This window comes from Spodoptera frugiperda, chromosome 19 (genome assembly GCF_023101765.2).
Source record: "Spodoptera frugiperda isolate SF20-4 chromosome 19, AGI-APGP_CSIRO_Sfru_2.0, whole genome shotgun sequence".
In the NCBI taxonomy this organism is placed as follows: Eukaryota; Metazoa; Arthropoda; class Insecta; order Lepidoptera; family Noctuidae; genus Spodoptera; species Spodoptera frugiperda.
This window is the reverse complement of record NC_064230.1, coordinates 25,850-40,097: the sequence shown is the minus strand read 5'-3', so window position 1 is coordinate 40,097 and position 14,248 is coordinate 25,850. Positions and strand designations below refer to the sequence as shown.

At 42.6% G+C, this 14,248-nt stretch overlaps 2 protein-coding genes across 7 annotated transcripts in view; both read right to left on the bottom strand.

Annotated features, from left to right (window-relative positions):
* LOC118280946 (nascent polypeptide-associated complex subunit alpha, muscle-specific form-like) overlaps positions 1 to 14,248 on the bottom strand; it is a 48,826-nt gene that overhangs the window by 33,708 nt on the left and 870 nt on the right. The gene's annotated exons all lie outside the window — the stretch shown is intronic.
* LOC126911756 (uncharacterized) lies at positions 157 to 5,430 on the bottom strand. The gene has a single exon (XM_050700591.1). It carries the CDS (start codon positions 5,105 to 5,107, stop codon positions 4,250 to 4,252), a length of 858 nt encoding a protein of 285 aa, XP_050556548.1. The 5' UTR covers positions 5,108 to 5,430; the 3' UTR covers positions 157 to 4,249.

The following is a 14,248-nucleotide window of genomic DNA, read 5'->3' as shown; positions in this document are numbered from 1 at the left end:
TCTCCCATTGCCTTCTTCACACACGTTCGCGGCCATTTGGAGGTTGTAGGTGTTTCTGTGTATTATGTCTTTGTGTACCTATACACTACACCACTTATCACTGCTATATATTAAGTTCAGGGTCAATGATTTGGGATTAAATGAATAAGATGGTAATACGTGAAACACAGTAGATATATTTCCTACGTGCGCCTACGGTTCGGCGTTACAAGCGACTGACTGACTGGCTCTATAACTAGCGTACTCAACGCAATCAGTAAAGTCAGCATTTGTGTCCCTACAGTACTCCCCTGCCAAAAAAAAATTTTATCAAGAACTTCCAAATACTATTTGAAATCATTGCATTTATTAAAGTTATAACCTTGGAAACTTAAGCAATCTACAAAGAGTACTGTTATCGAGTGTAAGTGATACAATTTGCCAGTCAGCAGTCTCGCCGGTCGCCGTGGACGTCACGTTACAATAACAACACTGTTAGCAAAATAAAATGTACTTACTATTAATTATAACTATTCAATCTAATACATTATTACAATAAATTTTTAAAAACAATAATGAAAGGAAGTTATTTGTTTATTTTATGATAACATCATTCTTAAATAGAATACCTTTACATTTAGGCGTACCCCACGGTATTAGGTGCTTGCTGCTGTTGAGGCATCGCATGCACTTTAACCGTTGGTACAACTCCAGCTACAGTAACAATTTCTTTCTGGACCCATTTCCTTGCACCTTTCGAACAACGTTTCCATATCACATATAGACAGAGGGTCGCTGATAAAATTACGAACGCCAACATTATCCATGTGAAGGTATGGATCTTATCGTTTAACACATTGTTAATCACTGTTTCGTTACTAACATGTTGACTTTCTTTAGTATTACTTTGGGTACTGCCCATTTTGCTCACTGAAGGATAAATATTGGTATATATTATACGTGTATTCACGATGGTGATGAATGTTAAAAAGAAATTATTTTCGCCACAACGGTAAATTAAACATCAATTTAAATAAACTTAAGGCTACGTTGCGTATAATTAAAAATGTTTAGTCACCATACAGTTATTTTTTTAACCTAGTTACAAATATTTCAACATACATAAGTGCAATAATGATTATTGGCTTGAATATAAAAGGTAAACATGATTTTACATTGTTACTATGAATTAAATCTAATTGGTTTTTTTACAATTCTACCACTAGTCGTGCGTTTGGGGATTGCATCATCCTCCTGTATAGGGTCATTGTTCAATACATAAGCAGGTTTTAACCTATCTAACGAAATGTGACTTATTCTATCTCCTATTTTAATAACATAAACTTTACCTTTACGCTCTACAACTGGATAAGGTCCGTCATATGGTGGTTGTAGGGAACGCCGCACCGTATCGTTACGTACAAACACCATCTGACACTTATCTAGATCGGGGTGAATAAACAAGGACTTCGACGTACGGTGAGAAGTAGGCTTTGGTCGTAAACTACCTATTATATTCCTAAGCCTATCTATATATTCACTATCTGACATTTTTGTACTTACCTCGTCATAGAAGTCGCCGGGCAACCTGATATTTCTCCCGTACGTTAGTTCAGCTGCACTTACTCCGGTATCGCTGCGTATCGCTGCTCGTAAACCTAGTAAAGGTGCAGGGAGCTCCTGGACCGAAGATGTGTTGCAATTCAGACGTGCCATAAGAGCCACTTTAAGTGCTCTATGCCAGCGTTCTATCATGCCGTTACTTTCCGGATGGTACGGTGTTGTTCTGATTTTGTCGATCCCTAAGTATTTCATTAGTTGGCAAAATAAGCTGCTCTCAAACTGCCTGCCCTGGTCGCTCGTAAGCTTAACAGGACAACCGAAACGAGCTATCCATCCATTGAACAGTATTTCAGCTACAGTTTCCGCTGAGATATCGCGGGATGGGAATGCCTCTGGCCATCCGGTGAAACGGTCTATCATAGTTATACAATACCTGTATCCATCTGCAGTTATAGGTAGAGGTCCTACAATGTCTATATGCACATGCTCAAACCGGTTTACTCTAGGAAATACGCCTAATTGTGATTTATTGTGCCTATTAACTTTAACACGCTGACACTGAATACATGATTTGGTCCAAGCGCCTACCTCTTTGTTCATATTAGGCCAAAAAAATCTTTGTGACATCATTTTCCTACTAACACGTATTCCGGGGTGGCTTAATCGATGAATAGAATCAAACGCTACACGCCGGAATTGCTCTGGTAGATAAGGTCTAGCATTATTGGTAGAAATTTCACAATACACAGGGTTTTCAGAGAATGGTAATCGAATCTGTTTAAAACGCAAACTGCTGACACCTTTTTCCTGTGTAGCCTGTGCAATGTAGCCGTCGTCTAGCTGACGCAATGCTAATTCCTGGTAATCGAGCGTCGTGGGACATGTTATTGTTTCTACGCGCGACAATGTATCACTAACGACATTCTCTTCGCCTGAAATATGACGAATATCCGTTGTAAATTCGCTTATGAAAGCTAACTGCCTAACTCGCCTAGGACTATCGCTACTACTGTTACTTTTAGTGAATGCATAAATTAATGGCTTATGGTCCGTAAAAATTGTCAGAGGCCTACCTTCATACATGTTCCTGAAATGTTTCATTGCCATAAATATAGCCAACAATTCTCTGTCATAAGTGCTATATCTCATCTGGGTCTCTGTCAATTTTTTTGAAAAATAGCCTAAGGGTTTCCACATGTTACTTACCTTTTGCTGCAGAACCGCGCCTACACCAATATTGGACGCGTCTGTCATCAAGGCTAAAGGGGCTTCTCTTAGAGGGTGGAACAATGTAACAGCTTCCTGTAGGCTACGTTTACACTGTTCAAAAGCTAAGTTTGCTTCCTCTGACCATACGATCTTCGTCTTGTCCTTCTTCTTAGTGTTGTGCAAATACTTATTTAACACAGATTGATACGAAATAGCATTAGGTAAATGTGATCTATAGAAATTGACCATACCTAGGAATCGTCGCAGCTGTTCCACATTCTCCGGTTTCGGGAAATCTTGTATTGCCTGGACTTTCTCACCGAGAGGTCGAATTCCTTGTTCCGACACTTCATACCCTAGGAAATCTAATTTATCTACGCCGAATACACATTTACTAACATTAATCGTTATACCGTAATCATTAAATCTAGAGAAAATAACCTTCAAGTGTTCTTTTAAGGATTCTGCGTCATTTGCCATTATAATTAAATCATCTACAAAACAATATACAAAGTCGAGACCATTAAGCACTACCGAATCCATAAATCTTTGGAATGTTTGAGCTGCGTTTCTCAACCCGAAGGTCATACGCGGAAACTCAAACAGTCCAAAAGGTGTTATGATGGCTGTTTTCTCAATATCCTCGGGTGCCACAGGTATAAAATGAAATGCTCTATTAAGATCTAACCTGGCGAATACTTTCTTACCTGCTATTAAATATGTAAAATCTTTCAAGGGTGGTATGGGGTAACGATCGGGCTTGGTAATTGCGTTAAGGCGCCGGTAGTCCCCGCAAGGCCGAATATCGCCATTTTTTTTGGTACTACGTGTAAGGGGCTAGCCCACGCACTCTTCGATGGCCTACAAATACCAAGTTCAATCATAACCTTAAACTCTTCTTTTACTCTCGCGTATCTATCGGGTGGCAACGGTCTCGCCTTAGCGTATACTGGGGCACCCGTGGTCTCTATGTAGTGTAACACATTATGTTTAGGCGGTTCATTATAGCATACAGGTTTAGTTATGTTAGGGTAACTACGCAGTAATTCATGCCAAGAGTTACTATTGTCTAACGTTTGAATCGCAGTTGAACTATCACTAATTATTACAGAGGCTACCGCATTAAGATTAGTTACTAAATCAATTAACTTACGCCTATTTAGATCTACAATGAGTTTATGATACTTAAGGAAATCGGCACCTAATATTGGTTGGCTGACATCCGCAACAACAAATGTCCATCGGTAGGGACGTCTCAACAAAAAATCTAGGGTCAAAGTACACGTACCATAAGTTTCAATTAATGTACCATTTGCCGCATAGAGTTTATAATTACTGTTAATTTTATCACATTGACTCACCCTCACAGACCTCTTTTGTATTACCGATATATTCGCTCCGGTGTCCACCAAGAAATTGTAACCACTTTTACGGTCGGTTACGCATAGACGGTGATTCTCGAAGTTGGTGTAGCCGTCCGCCGCCGACTGCACCAACTTTAGTTTTCCGACTTACTCTTCTTTTCCCAATTGCATGGATCGATGCACTTCGCAGCCTTTTTTCCATATCTGAAGTGGTAGAAACATAACCAATCCGGGTTATTACGGCTTCGGCTCTCCCTTGACTTGCTCCTGCCACGATTTTGAGATTGGGTACGTGCTTGTTGTCTACCTCGCTGCGACTCCCTGCTCCTCCAGCTCATGTTCCTTATTTCTTGAGTAAGCGTAGCAATCTGAGAAACGACGTCCGATTGCCACGTGGAGCTGGTGCTGGCTACCTCAGCCACGTCGATCGGCCGCGTAGTTTCCATTATTTTGTCAGCCACGATAGCCAAGTTTTCCAGATCACTGACCTCGGTAACAGCTAAAACTGCTCGCACCGACGCTGGCAGATGCCCTGACCACATAATTTTGAGCGTTTCATCGGGAATTTTCTTACGGGCTAGGTCCCTCATGCGCCTTAATAATTGAGACGGCTTTTGGCTACCTAGCTCCATTTCTCCCAACAACTTTTGAAATTGTCTGGCTTCGCTTTCTTCGAACACCTGCAGTAGCCGGTCCTTTAAGCTAGTATACTTATTGTCGGCTGGTGGGTTCAGCAACAGATCACTAACTTGTTCAATAGCGTTCTTGCTCAATTTTGTTACGACCAAATTCTGTTTTGCTGCATCGCTGAGTTTTTGCGAAAACACCGTGGCCTCGAACTGCACGAACCAGAGGCGTGGTTTGTCTACCCAAAACTCAGGAATTCTCGACGATACCGTCACTGAAGCTAAGTTCTCTTCTCCGCTGCTGACCTCAGTTTTCACAGCACTAGGCGGCTGCGCAGGAACGGATACTGGATGCACGGGGTTCATTTTGCGAGTCTCTACGTTCCGCGACGACAACACACGAACGATACTAATTTAATCCCAGTCCACTGATATAGTCGGGGTCGCCAATGTAGGTTTGTCTGTGTATAATGTCTTTGTGTACCTATACACTACACCACTTATCACTGCTATATATTAAGTTCAGGGTCAATGATTTGGGATTAAATGAATAAGATGGTAATACGTGAAACACAGTAGATATATTTCCTACGTGCGCCTACGGTTCGGCGTTACAAGCGACTGACTGACTGGCTCTATAACTAGCGTACTCAACGCAATCAGTAAAGTCAGCATTTGTGTCCCTACAAGGTCTTAAGACCACTCACCATTCAACTGTCCACAGAACTTTGCTCCACTGCTCGTGAGTCCAACTAGCGTGTTCGCGAGAAAATCGAAGTCGAGCTACACGATGGTGCCGGAGCAGTTCTTGACCTCGAGCTGGTCTTCGAGCACTCAGATTCTGTTCCTCTATTCTCCTTCTTATTGTCCGCTCACTTACGTTGACCCCTCTTGCCGTTTGTAGTCGCTGCCGAATTTCAACCGCGGTAAGGAACCGATTTTTCAAATTTCCAAAACCATAAATCGGTCATATCGTGCTGATGTACACCTAAAACCACCGATTTCTGGTCTCCTTATGTATAGGCCGGTCTGGTCGTCTCTTTTCAAGGCGAATCTTAGTGTTGTACGCGGTACATTTAAAGTTTCAGCAATCTCTCGCTGCGTTCGCCTCTGGCTCCGAAGCAAGACAGCTTGAGCAACTTGAGCTGAACTTAGGGTCATTATTTTTCAGTTTTGGCATCATTAATTATTGCAGATTAAGAAAAAAATTAAACAATAAAGATTGAAAGCACGATCATTTGATTATCGAAGTTTAACTTCCCCGTGTTCTTTTGCGTTCCAATAGCAAACTAACGTTAACCGTCACAATAAATAAACAAATGAACTTTGTTGTGCTTATCCTCTTAAATTAACAGTAGCATTAATGTCCTGACAAACTGCCACTCGAAATTTTCATACGCGATAACAAAATCGCCTGTTATCGGTCTGTTTATGTTTGGGCCACATTCCGTGCCGCTAAGTGTAGCAGTGACAGTGGTACAGGTCGCGCCGGAACTGCGCCGGAGTTCAACGTAAGAAAGTAACGCATGCGCAGGTGTCTGACACGGGGGCAATGACCCCGCGGATGTAGCGAACTATGAAGTAGGTACGCTAGTATGTGTTTCACATCAACAGTCTATAAGTGACCACTGCTGACCAAAGGCCTCTTCTCACACGGAGAAGGTTTGAGCATTAATCACCACGCTTGCTCAATGCGGGTTGGCGATTTCAAACTTATATTTTTTAATTAATAAGCCCAGGTTCCCTCGCGATGTTTTCCCTCACCGGTGGTGAAATAATGTTAGAAAGTGACAGTCAAGTCAAATGCCAGCCACACAGCGGATACCGTCACTCCATCTAGCTGGGGGACTCGCTAATTGTTGTATGGATGGGAAATCATCCATTAAGTCCTGCCTCCGAAAGCTTTTTTTTTTTGAGGGGGGAAAATCATCCAATGACTTCTCCCGCCTTCGGCAAAGCGAGAGGGAGTGTCAGTGAGTGACTCTTACTGACTAAAAACCACCCCGTTCCTACTCCTGCTTTTCGAGCCGGAGCCCCGGTAAACCCGCTAGGTAGTCCGCAGCTCCGGATCAGGCCTCCGAGCCTGGATGGGTCCCTAGCGTGGCTTGAAGCTAGTCGAGTTTCTCCGTCCAACAGTTACGTGAGTAAGCCGCTTAAGTTCCTGCCCCATGCGATGGCCGTTTGTCAGCACAAACAAAGTAATTTCGCCAACCATTGAATTACCGAAATACTTGAACAATGTACGGGCACAATGGTCGTCCCGCGCACATTATGCTGATACCATTGTCTGTACATTCACCGCCGGCGTGTGGGAACCTGGCGACGGCGACAGAGGCCATTGTCACTGCACACACTGTCCTCTCAGTACACAGTACTGCTGGGAACGTTTGTGGCAAGCTCAAGAGCGAGGAACTTCTCAATGCCATTGTCATTAGTGACTGCCTCGTTGGCCTAGTGGTTGCAAGTGCGATTACCGGGCAAGGGGTCTCGGGTCGGGCGAAGTATTACTGGGCTTTTTTCGGTTTTTCGAAAATTTCTCAGTAGCACGGAGTCTGGAAATGTGCCCGGTATATAGGCTCACCACCTATTACATGGGACTCACAATATTAATTGTGAAAAGTGGGTGTACACAGTGGCATTACGTGCCGTAATGTGCACCTCTGCCTACCCCTTCGGGGATTATAGGCGTGGCGATATGTATGTATGTATTGTCATTACTCATACTTTGCGACCTAGTGGGGTGCAGGGGCTCCGGCGCCTTGCAGGAGTAGGAGTGGGGTGCTGTTTAGCCAGTAAGAGTCTGATACTTTCTATCGCCTGGCAGGAGGTGGGCGAAGTCATTGGATGATTTTCCCCCCTTAAAATAGAAGTAGCAATATATTCAATGCTAGGCTAATGTTGGGAGGTTAAGGGTTCTTTTTCACCAGATATCTGCTATGTAGCTATGCGAAGATGTAATAGCTAAAGCTGTGAAACTGTATGTCCTTTTTCAGCGATACTTAAGATATGTAGCTGTGCGAGAAAGATGCGCATATCGATAGTATCCATAGCATGCATCTTTCCATAGAACATAGCTTAGCTAAGTCCGTTTCCACCAGTGCTAAGCTATGTGTACCAATGAATATGATTGGTGGAGGCCAAACGCATCCACAGCAACGTAGCATAGCACATCTCTGGTGGAAAAGCAGCTTACTTAGGATATACATAGATAAACGGTTTGAGTTGTGTGAGATTACCAAGGAACCAATCCTTGCACCCCCCCCCCCCCCTCAATGGTTGGCAATGGATGAATAGTGACTCTAGTGTTGTGGGTTCTAGGTGCCCATGGTGCAGCGCGTTGTTACCGATGCAACGCTAGCTTCCTACCTAACAGTTTTTTTAAGGAGAGAAAATCATCCAATGACTTCTCCCGCCTTGGGCGAGGTGAGAGGGAGTGTCAGACTCTTACTGACTTAACACCACCCCGTTCCTACTCCTGCTTTTCGAGCCGGAGCCCCGGTAAACCCGCTAGGTAGTCCGCAGCTCGGCTTCCTAACAGTTAGATAGAGTTTAATAAGCACTAGATAAGTAGGTACGCTGCGAGTGGCTAATTATTATTCTGTGAATGAAATAGAAGTATAGTGGTAGGTGGCGCTAGTGTCGGCGGTAAGTAGCGCGCGTCTAATTGTCATTGTGTGCACTTGGCGTGTTTCACAACATCGCGCGCATTGGTCGCGGCTTCGATTCTCGGCGCGGGCACGTGTGTGACGCGCAGAAAGTGACGGTTATGGGTAAAAGTATAATTTGCCAAACGAAACAGATGAGATATAAGTGGGACAACGATGTATCTAGCTAGTTTGACTGCACGGTTGGCGCGGTGGCTGTGTAACCGGCTTCTACACAACGTGGAGCGGGTTCGATTCTCTTTGTGCGATCCACAAATTGTTGTTCCGGGTCTGTGTATCATGTGTATGTGAACTTGTATGTTTGTAAACGCACCCACGACACAGGAAGAAATCACAGTATGGCAACGTTTAAAAAAAATATGAAGACTGCCTGTCGCATCTCTCTGTATAATTCCAGCTCTACTCTTCCCGCGGGTGTCATATACCCGACTAAGACACTACACATTAGACAGAGACCGTGCAGCAGCGCTCTCTGATAAACCTGAACCTTTTACACTGCGATCTCCAACCCGCCTGCCTGCGGAGATTATGGCAAACCCTCTTATGTAGAGGAGGCTCGTAGTCCAGCAGTGGACTGTCACCCGCTGTTGGTATTTTAGTTAACAATATACATATTATGTCTGTGTATGTGTGTCTGCAGCTGTGTGTGACAAGGTCAGTGTGTGTGTGTGTGTGTGTGTGTGTGTGTGCGTGCGGCGCGCACATAAGGGCCCAGTATTAGTGACGGTATGGAAAGTAGAAACTCCATACTGCACGAGACGAGACATTGAACCCAATCGGAGTTTGTTATGATTTCTCTCAACTGCAGATGAGTGGTCAGCTTAACCAAGTATTGTATTGTGAACCTGATTGGAAAAGAGTAACCTATGGAGTTTCTTGCTTGTTCTTCTCCATAGGAATCTACACTTTGGAACGAGCAAATAGAGCAACTAGAGGACTGACCGACAGACAGACGTTATTAATATTATTATATTTGCTTTGACGTTCAAAAGTGCCTTCCTGGTGTATTTGAAATAAATAATTTTGACTTTTGCATTCTCGTGGGATAAACACTATCCTATTACCCAAGTCAGTTCATACCTTGTCTGTATACCAAACATCAATAGCCGTTTAGTAGTTTCAGCGTGAGTGACGGACAAATTAATATCTAAACAAACAAACTTTCTAACTTATGTCGTATATCGTATCGACTATTAACTTCAAGCAACTCATCATAACATGAGTCGAGAGAAGTCTTCGTTTCACATTGAACATATTTTTTTACTATTCATACTATGAGTACGACTGGTCACTAAGTCATTCTGTCTCCTGCATTAAATTCACCGAGGGAAGTGGAAACTATCGTTTTCTTTTTCTTCTCTTCTAATAATATCTTCTGATTTGTTTCATTGCGGGATCCAAGAAAGTCATGCATGACCCTGGGACGTTGGACTTCAGTGTTCCGGTGTTTGCATGGTTGTGTCTACTGACGAAATGCTCTCCTTGCTTTATACTCGTGTTATATAAATACTTCGACACAGAATTTTTTTTTGGGACAAGCCTGCCAAATACAACCATGCAAACACCGGAACACTGAAGTCCAACGTCTCAGGGACATGAATGACTGTCTTGGATCCCGCAACGAAATAAATCAGAAAATATTATTAGAGAAGAAGAAAAAGAAAACGATAGTTTCCACTTCCCTCGGTGAATTTAATGCAGGAGACAGAATGACTTAAGCCTTAAGGCACAAAAGAGACTGCACAACTGGGAGAAGCCCAGTCGCCAAGCACCACGGAAATTTTACTTAAAACTAAATACTAAATGGGTCCTATGCGTGAGCTGTTATACTTGCTTCCAATAATAGGTATGGCAAAAACGCCTAAACGCACGGAAATTTGCTCGAGACTCCACAAGGTCCGTATAATAGACTACACCTGATGAAACAATTAAATTATCTAACATAGTGTTGCACAGAGTATTATATGTATCAGCCCAATTACCCAGTTATGTTACACTTATATTATATGACAGCATCATTAGAGCTCATTACATCAGTGTGTCGGTGTGTTCCCAGCACAGCGCGGCGCGGTCAAGTTCAGCTGCGGCTGGCTTGTGTAACCGCAGCATTACTGCCGCCACCGCACGTACTACATCACGCCGGAGTTTTGAAGGGCACGGTCCGGGCAGCGGTGCCTTCTGTACTAGGCAACTTGATAGAGAGAGCCATGCTTCAAAATGAGTGGAGTGATACCACGGCCGAGCAGAAAAACCGACGTGAAACAACGCTTGCGTTGTGTGAATGAAGTTACCGTACGCCCGATTACTTTCCTTCCCAATCTTCCCAATCTTCGATTCCCTAACAACCCTTAAACTCCTAACCCCCAAAAAGCCGGCAATGTACTTGTTACGCCCCTGGTGTTTCGAGTGTCCATGGGCGGCGGCGATTGCTTACCATTAGGTGATCTGTCAGCTCGTTTACTGGATTATAGCATGAAAAATAGAGACGACCGACAAACATGATTCTTGTTTAAAATTATGCAAACAAATAGGTCAGGATGGAAGTCAAATTATTTATTTCAAATAGACCAGGAAGGCACTTTTGCACGTCAAAGCAAATATAATAATATTAATAACGTCAGTCTGTCGGTCAGTCCTCTAGTTGGTCTATTTGCTCGTTCCAAAGTGTAGATTCCTATGTAGAAGAACGAGCAAGAAACTCCATAGGTTACTCTTTTTCAATCAGGTTCACAATACAATTGATGAAAGAAGTAGTGTGTAACTTGGGAAGTAGGAAGTATTTCCTTGGATCACACAGAAGAACAGCTGCGCTAATGAAGGTCTGGAGCTGAAGCTGTGACACTAGTTCCTTGAGGACTATTGGGGAACACTATGGGAGAAGATATTCTCAAATTCCTCACAAGAACCAGAATATACAGACACCCGGAAGAACATTTAATGGACGTAAAAGTCGCGGGCAAATGTTAGCTTAACTCGTCTTATAGTAAAATCAAGACAGGAAATAGTGACTGCGCGAAACCGGGGCGCGACACTAGTGTTAGTGTTAGGTAACTATAGCTAAAACATTTTAGCTGCAGATTAGATTTATTGCATTAACTAGGCACGTGTGTGTGTGTGTGTCGGAGAAAGGCACACACCTGCCGATGTGGAGTGCGCGGAAATAGGAAGCGCTCACATGTCGAGCTAATTGTTCATTACTGGCGCAATTAGTGGAGACTGTCTCTCCGTGGAGGTTTCTCATCTGTTCCTATACGGGGGGGGGGGGGGGCAGGAAGCAAGGTATCGTGCCAGTCATCTCTGTAGGGGAAATGCCGGAAGAGACGAGGCTTATTTTGCACCTGATCGTGGAAACGGGGAAGAGCCAATAATTGTATACAGCAAGCAACACTAAAGGCATTGTGATCATACTCTCGAACAACGTCCAATGACCGAGGTGCTTAGTAATATTATTTGTGCAGTCTTATACAGATCAGGAGGGCTTACTCTTGAATCCAATTCCGATTGTGTCGTACTCTTGAGTTGCTAAACTAATGCCCATTGCATCTTACTGCGTGGATATTGAGTTAGTTATATTCCGTACTCCGAATGCTATCGTAACAGCTATGATTGTGGTTGTATAGTTTTGATATAGAGTAATTATTGGATTGAAATGGCATTGACATTGAGATTTTTTCAAGAGTCAAGCGTCCAGGATACTTTTTTTATGGTATAAGCCGGTAAACGAGCAGACACATCACCTGATGGTACGCAATCACCGTCGCCCATGGACACTTGAAACACCAGAGGCGTTACAAGTGCGTACCCGGCCTTTTGGAGGTTAGGAATTTAAGGGTTGTTGGGGAATCGGGGATTGGGAAGATTTCGAACTTAGAAATAATGGCTAACTTTTGTATCCCATTTTATTTAGGATCATCTAATGAGCAGTAAAACTATAATAACGAAGTACGACGTATACGGAGACGAGTATACAATCACCGCACCCAGTACTAGGCATCCACCGCCGTCACTATAGCACCGCAGCACCACGGAGTCGACAAACTGGTTTCCCTTTCAGCACCACACTGTGTGTGTGTGTGTCGGTATGCAAATATATGTAAATGTGGGAGAAAGTGTCAAGTTGTCGCCTCAGTGAGACGAGCGCGAGCTGTGATGCTGCGCAGTACCTACTGCAGGCTGGAGAGGCGACCGTGTGTCTGACCAATATGTGGTCACAATGCTAATCGATGTTGTTGTAGTAATCGGGATACTTATTCTATTATTAGACCGTGAGACGGGATATTTACAATGTTTATTTATGTCGATGAGTTTCCGATACTTATTATATACTGCGTCGAATTTATAATGGGCGAGTATTTTACATCGACTTCAAAAAAGGAGGAGGTTTTAAGTTTGTGTATGTATGTAGGTATGTTTGTTCGCGATTATCTCGCGATCGGTTTGACCGTTTTAGATGATGTTTTGAGAAAACTGTTTGTAACTCTTAGTAGGAGCAGGATTTACATACAAAAAGTTAAAGTCGGTTTTTTCAAACGTAGTTTAATGACAAGTATTTCAGAGGCAGTATAGTGAAGAGTGCGTGTTTCATTGTGTATGTGCATGGTGTTTTATCCCCGACAGGGTAGGCAGAGGTGGACATTACGGCACGTAATGCCGCTATACAATGTACACCCATTTGTGTTATAAGTCCCGTGTAACAGGGGGTGAGCCTATTGCCATTTACTGGACACAATTCCAGACTCCGTGCTACTACTGAGAAATTGTCGAAAAACTGAAAAAAGCCCAGTAAAATCCCTCTAGTAAAGGCATGATATTAAAATTACAGCCGGCTTGTGACACTGTAAGCACGTGGCTCTATAATACAAGAAGTAAGTACTACAGTACTACAACACCAGTAGCTGCAGTATACCTGCAGTACTATACAGTGCACGGCAATATGTGTCTGGTTTACACGAAGTATATATCTCGTCCGCACAGCTTCGTGCGTACAATAGGAATGTTTTCTACTAGTCAAATTCAATACTTTTTTCGATAGGTCAAAAACGATATTTTCCATGAAATTTGTATGAAATACTCTATTATGACGTCAAATAGCAGACATATTTCTAAGAATTCAGTTAGAAAAAATGGAAAATTAAGTAGTTCATCAAAATAATGTATGAATGAGAGTGTGATTATTATTGAATATTTTATTGTATTGAAAAGTTGTAATAATTTATTCTTGACCCAGTCATCATTCCTATTAAAGGAGTCATGCTAGAGTTGAGCCAGAGTTGGCGAACCTTAATGTAACAGACAAAAGTTATCTGTACATTGACAAATAGGAGCTAAGTTACACAACAATACTGTTCTGTTGTTCACAACGAACACTTTTTGTTTATTACTTCAAAACTACTGCACGGATTTTGATGCGATTTTCATCTGTGGGTAGAGTGATTTTTAAGAAAGCTTTTAATTGAAGTGAAGTATTGAGTGCCACGGGTAAAGCCGCAGGTGGATATATGTATGTATATGTAGATGTGAGATGAGCGCTCATTTATTATAATGCGGTACCACAGTAATGGCGTCCGGCTGCAAGGCAGTGAGCTTCCAAACAGCGTGTAATTTGATTAATTAAAGTAATTGCTCGCACGTACTTATGCTAAGCAGTAATTAGACAGTTTAGTATATCTCATTTACATTGCAAGCATTCGCTCGTTGTAGATATTGTTATATTATTGTTCACTTTCTATGGCCGAGAGGCATTTTACTCATTTATAACATTTATAAATAATGTACGCTTAATGTTAGCTAATATTTAATCTTATGTATAAAAATGAAATTCTGTTCGTTAGTCTCGTTAAAT

Coding starts and splice junctions, on each gene's coding strand:
- LOC126911756 (XM_050700591.1), bottom strand. CDS start 5,107: ATGAACCCCGTGCATCCAGTATCCGTTCCTGCGCAGCCGCCTAGTGCT.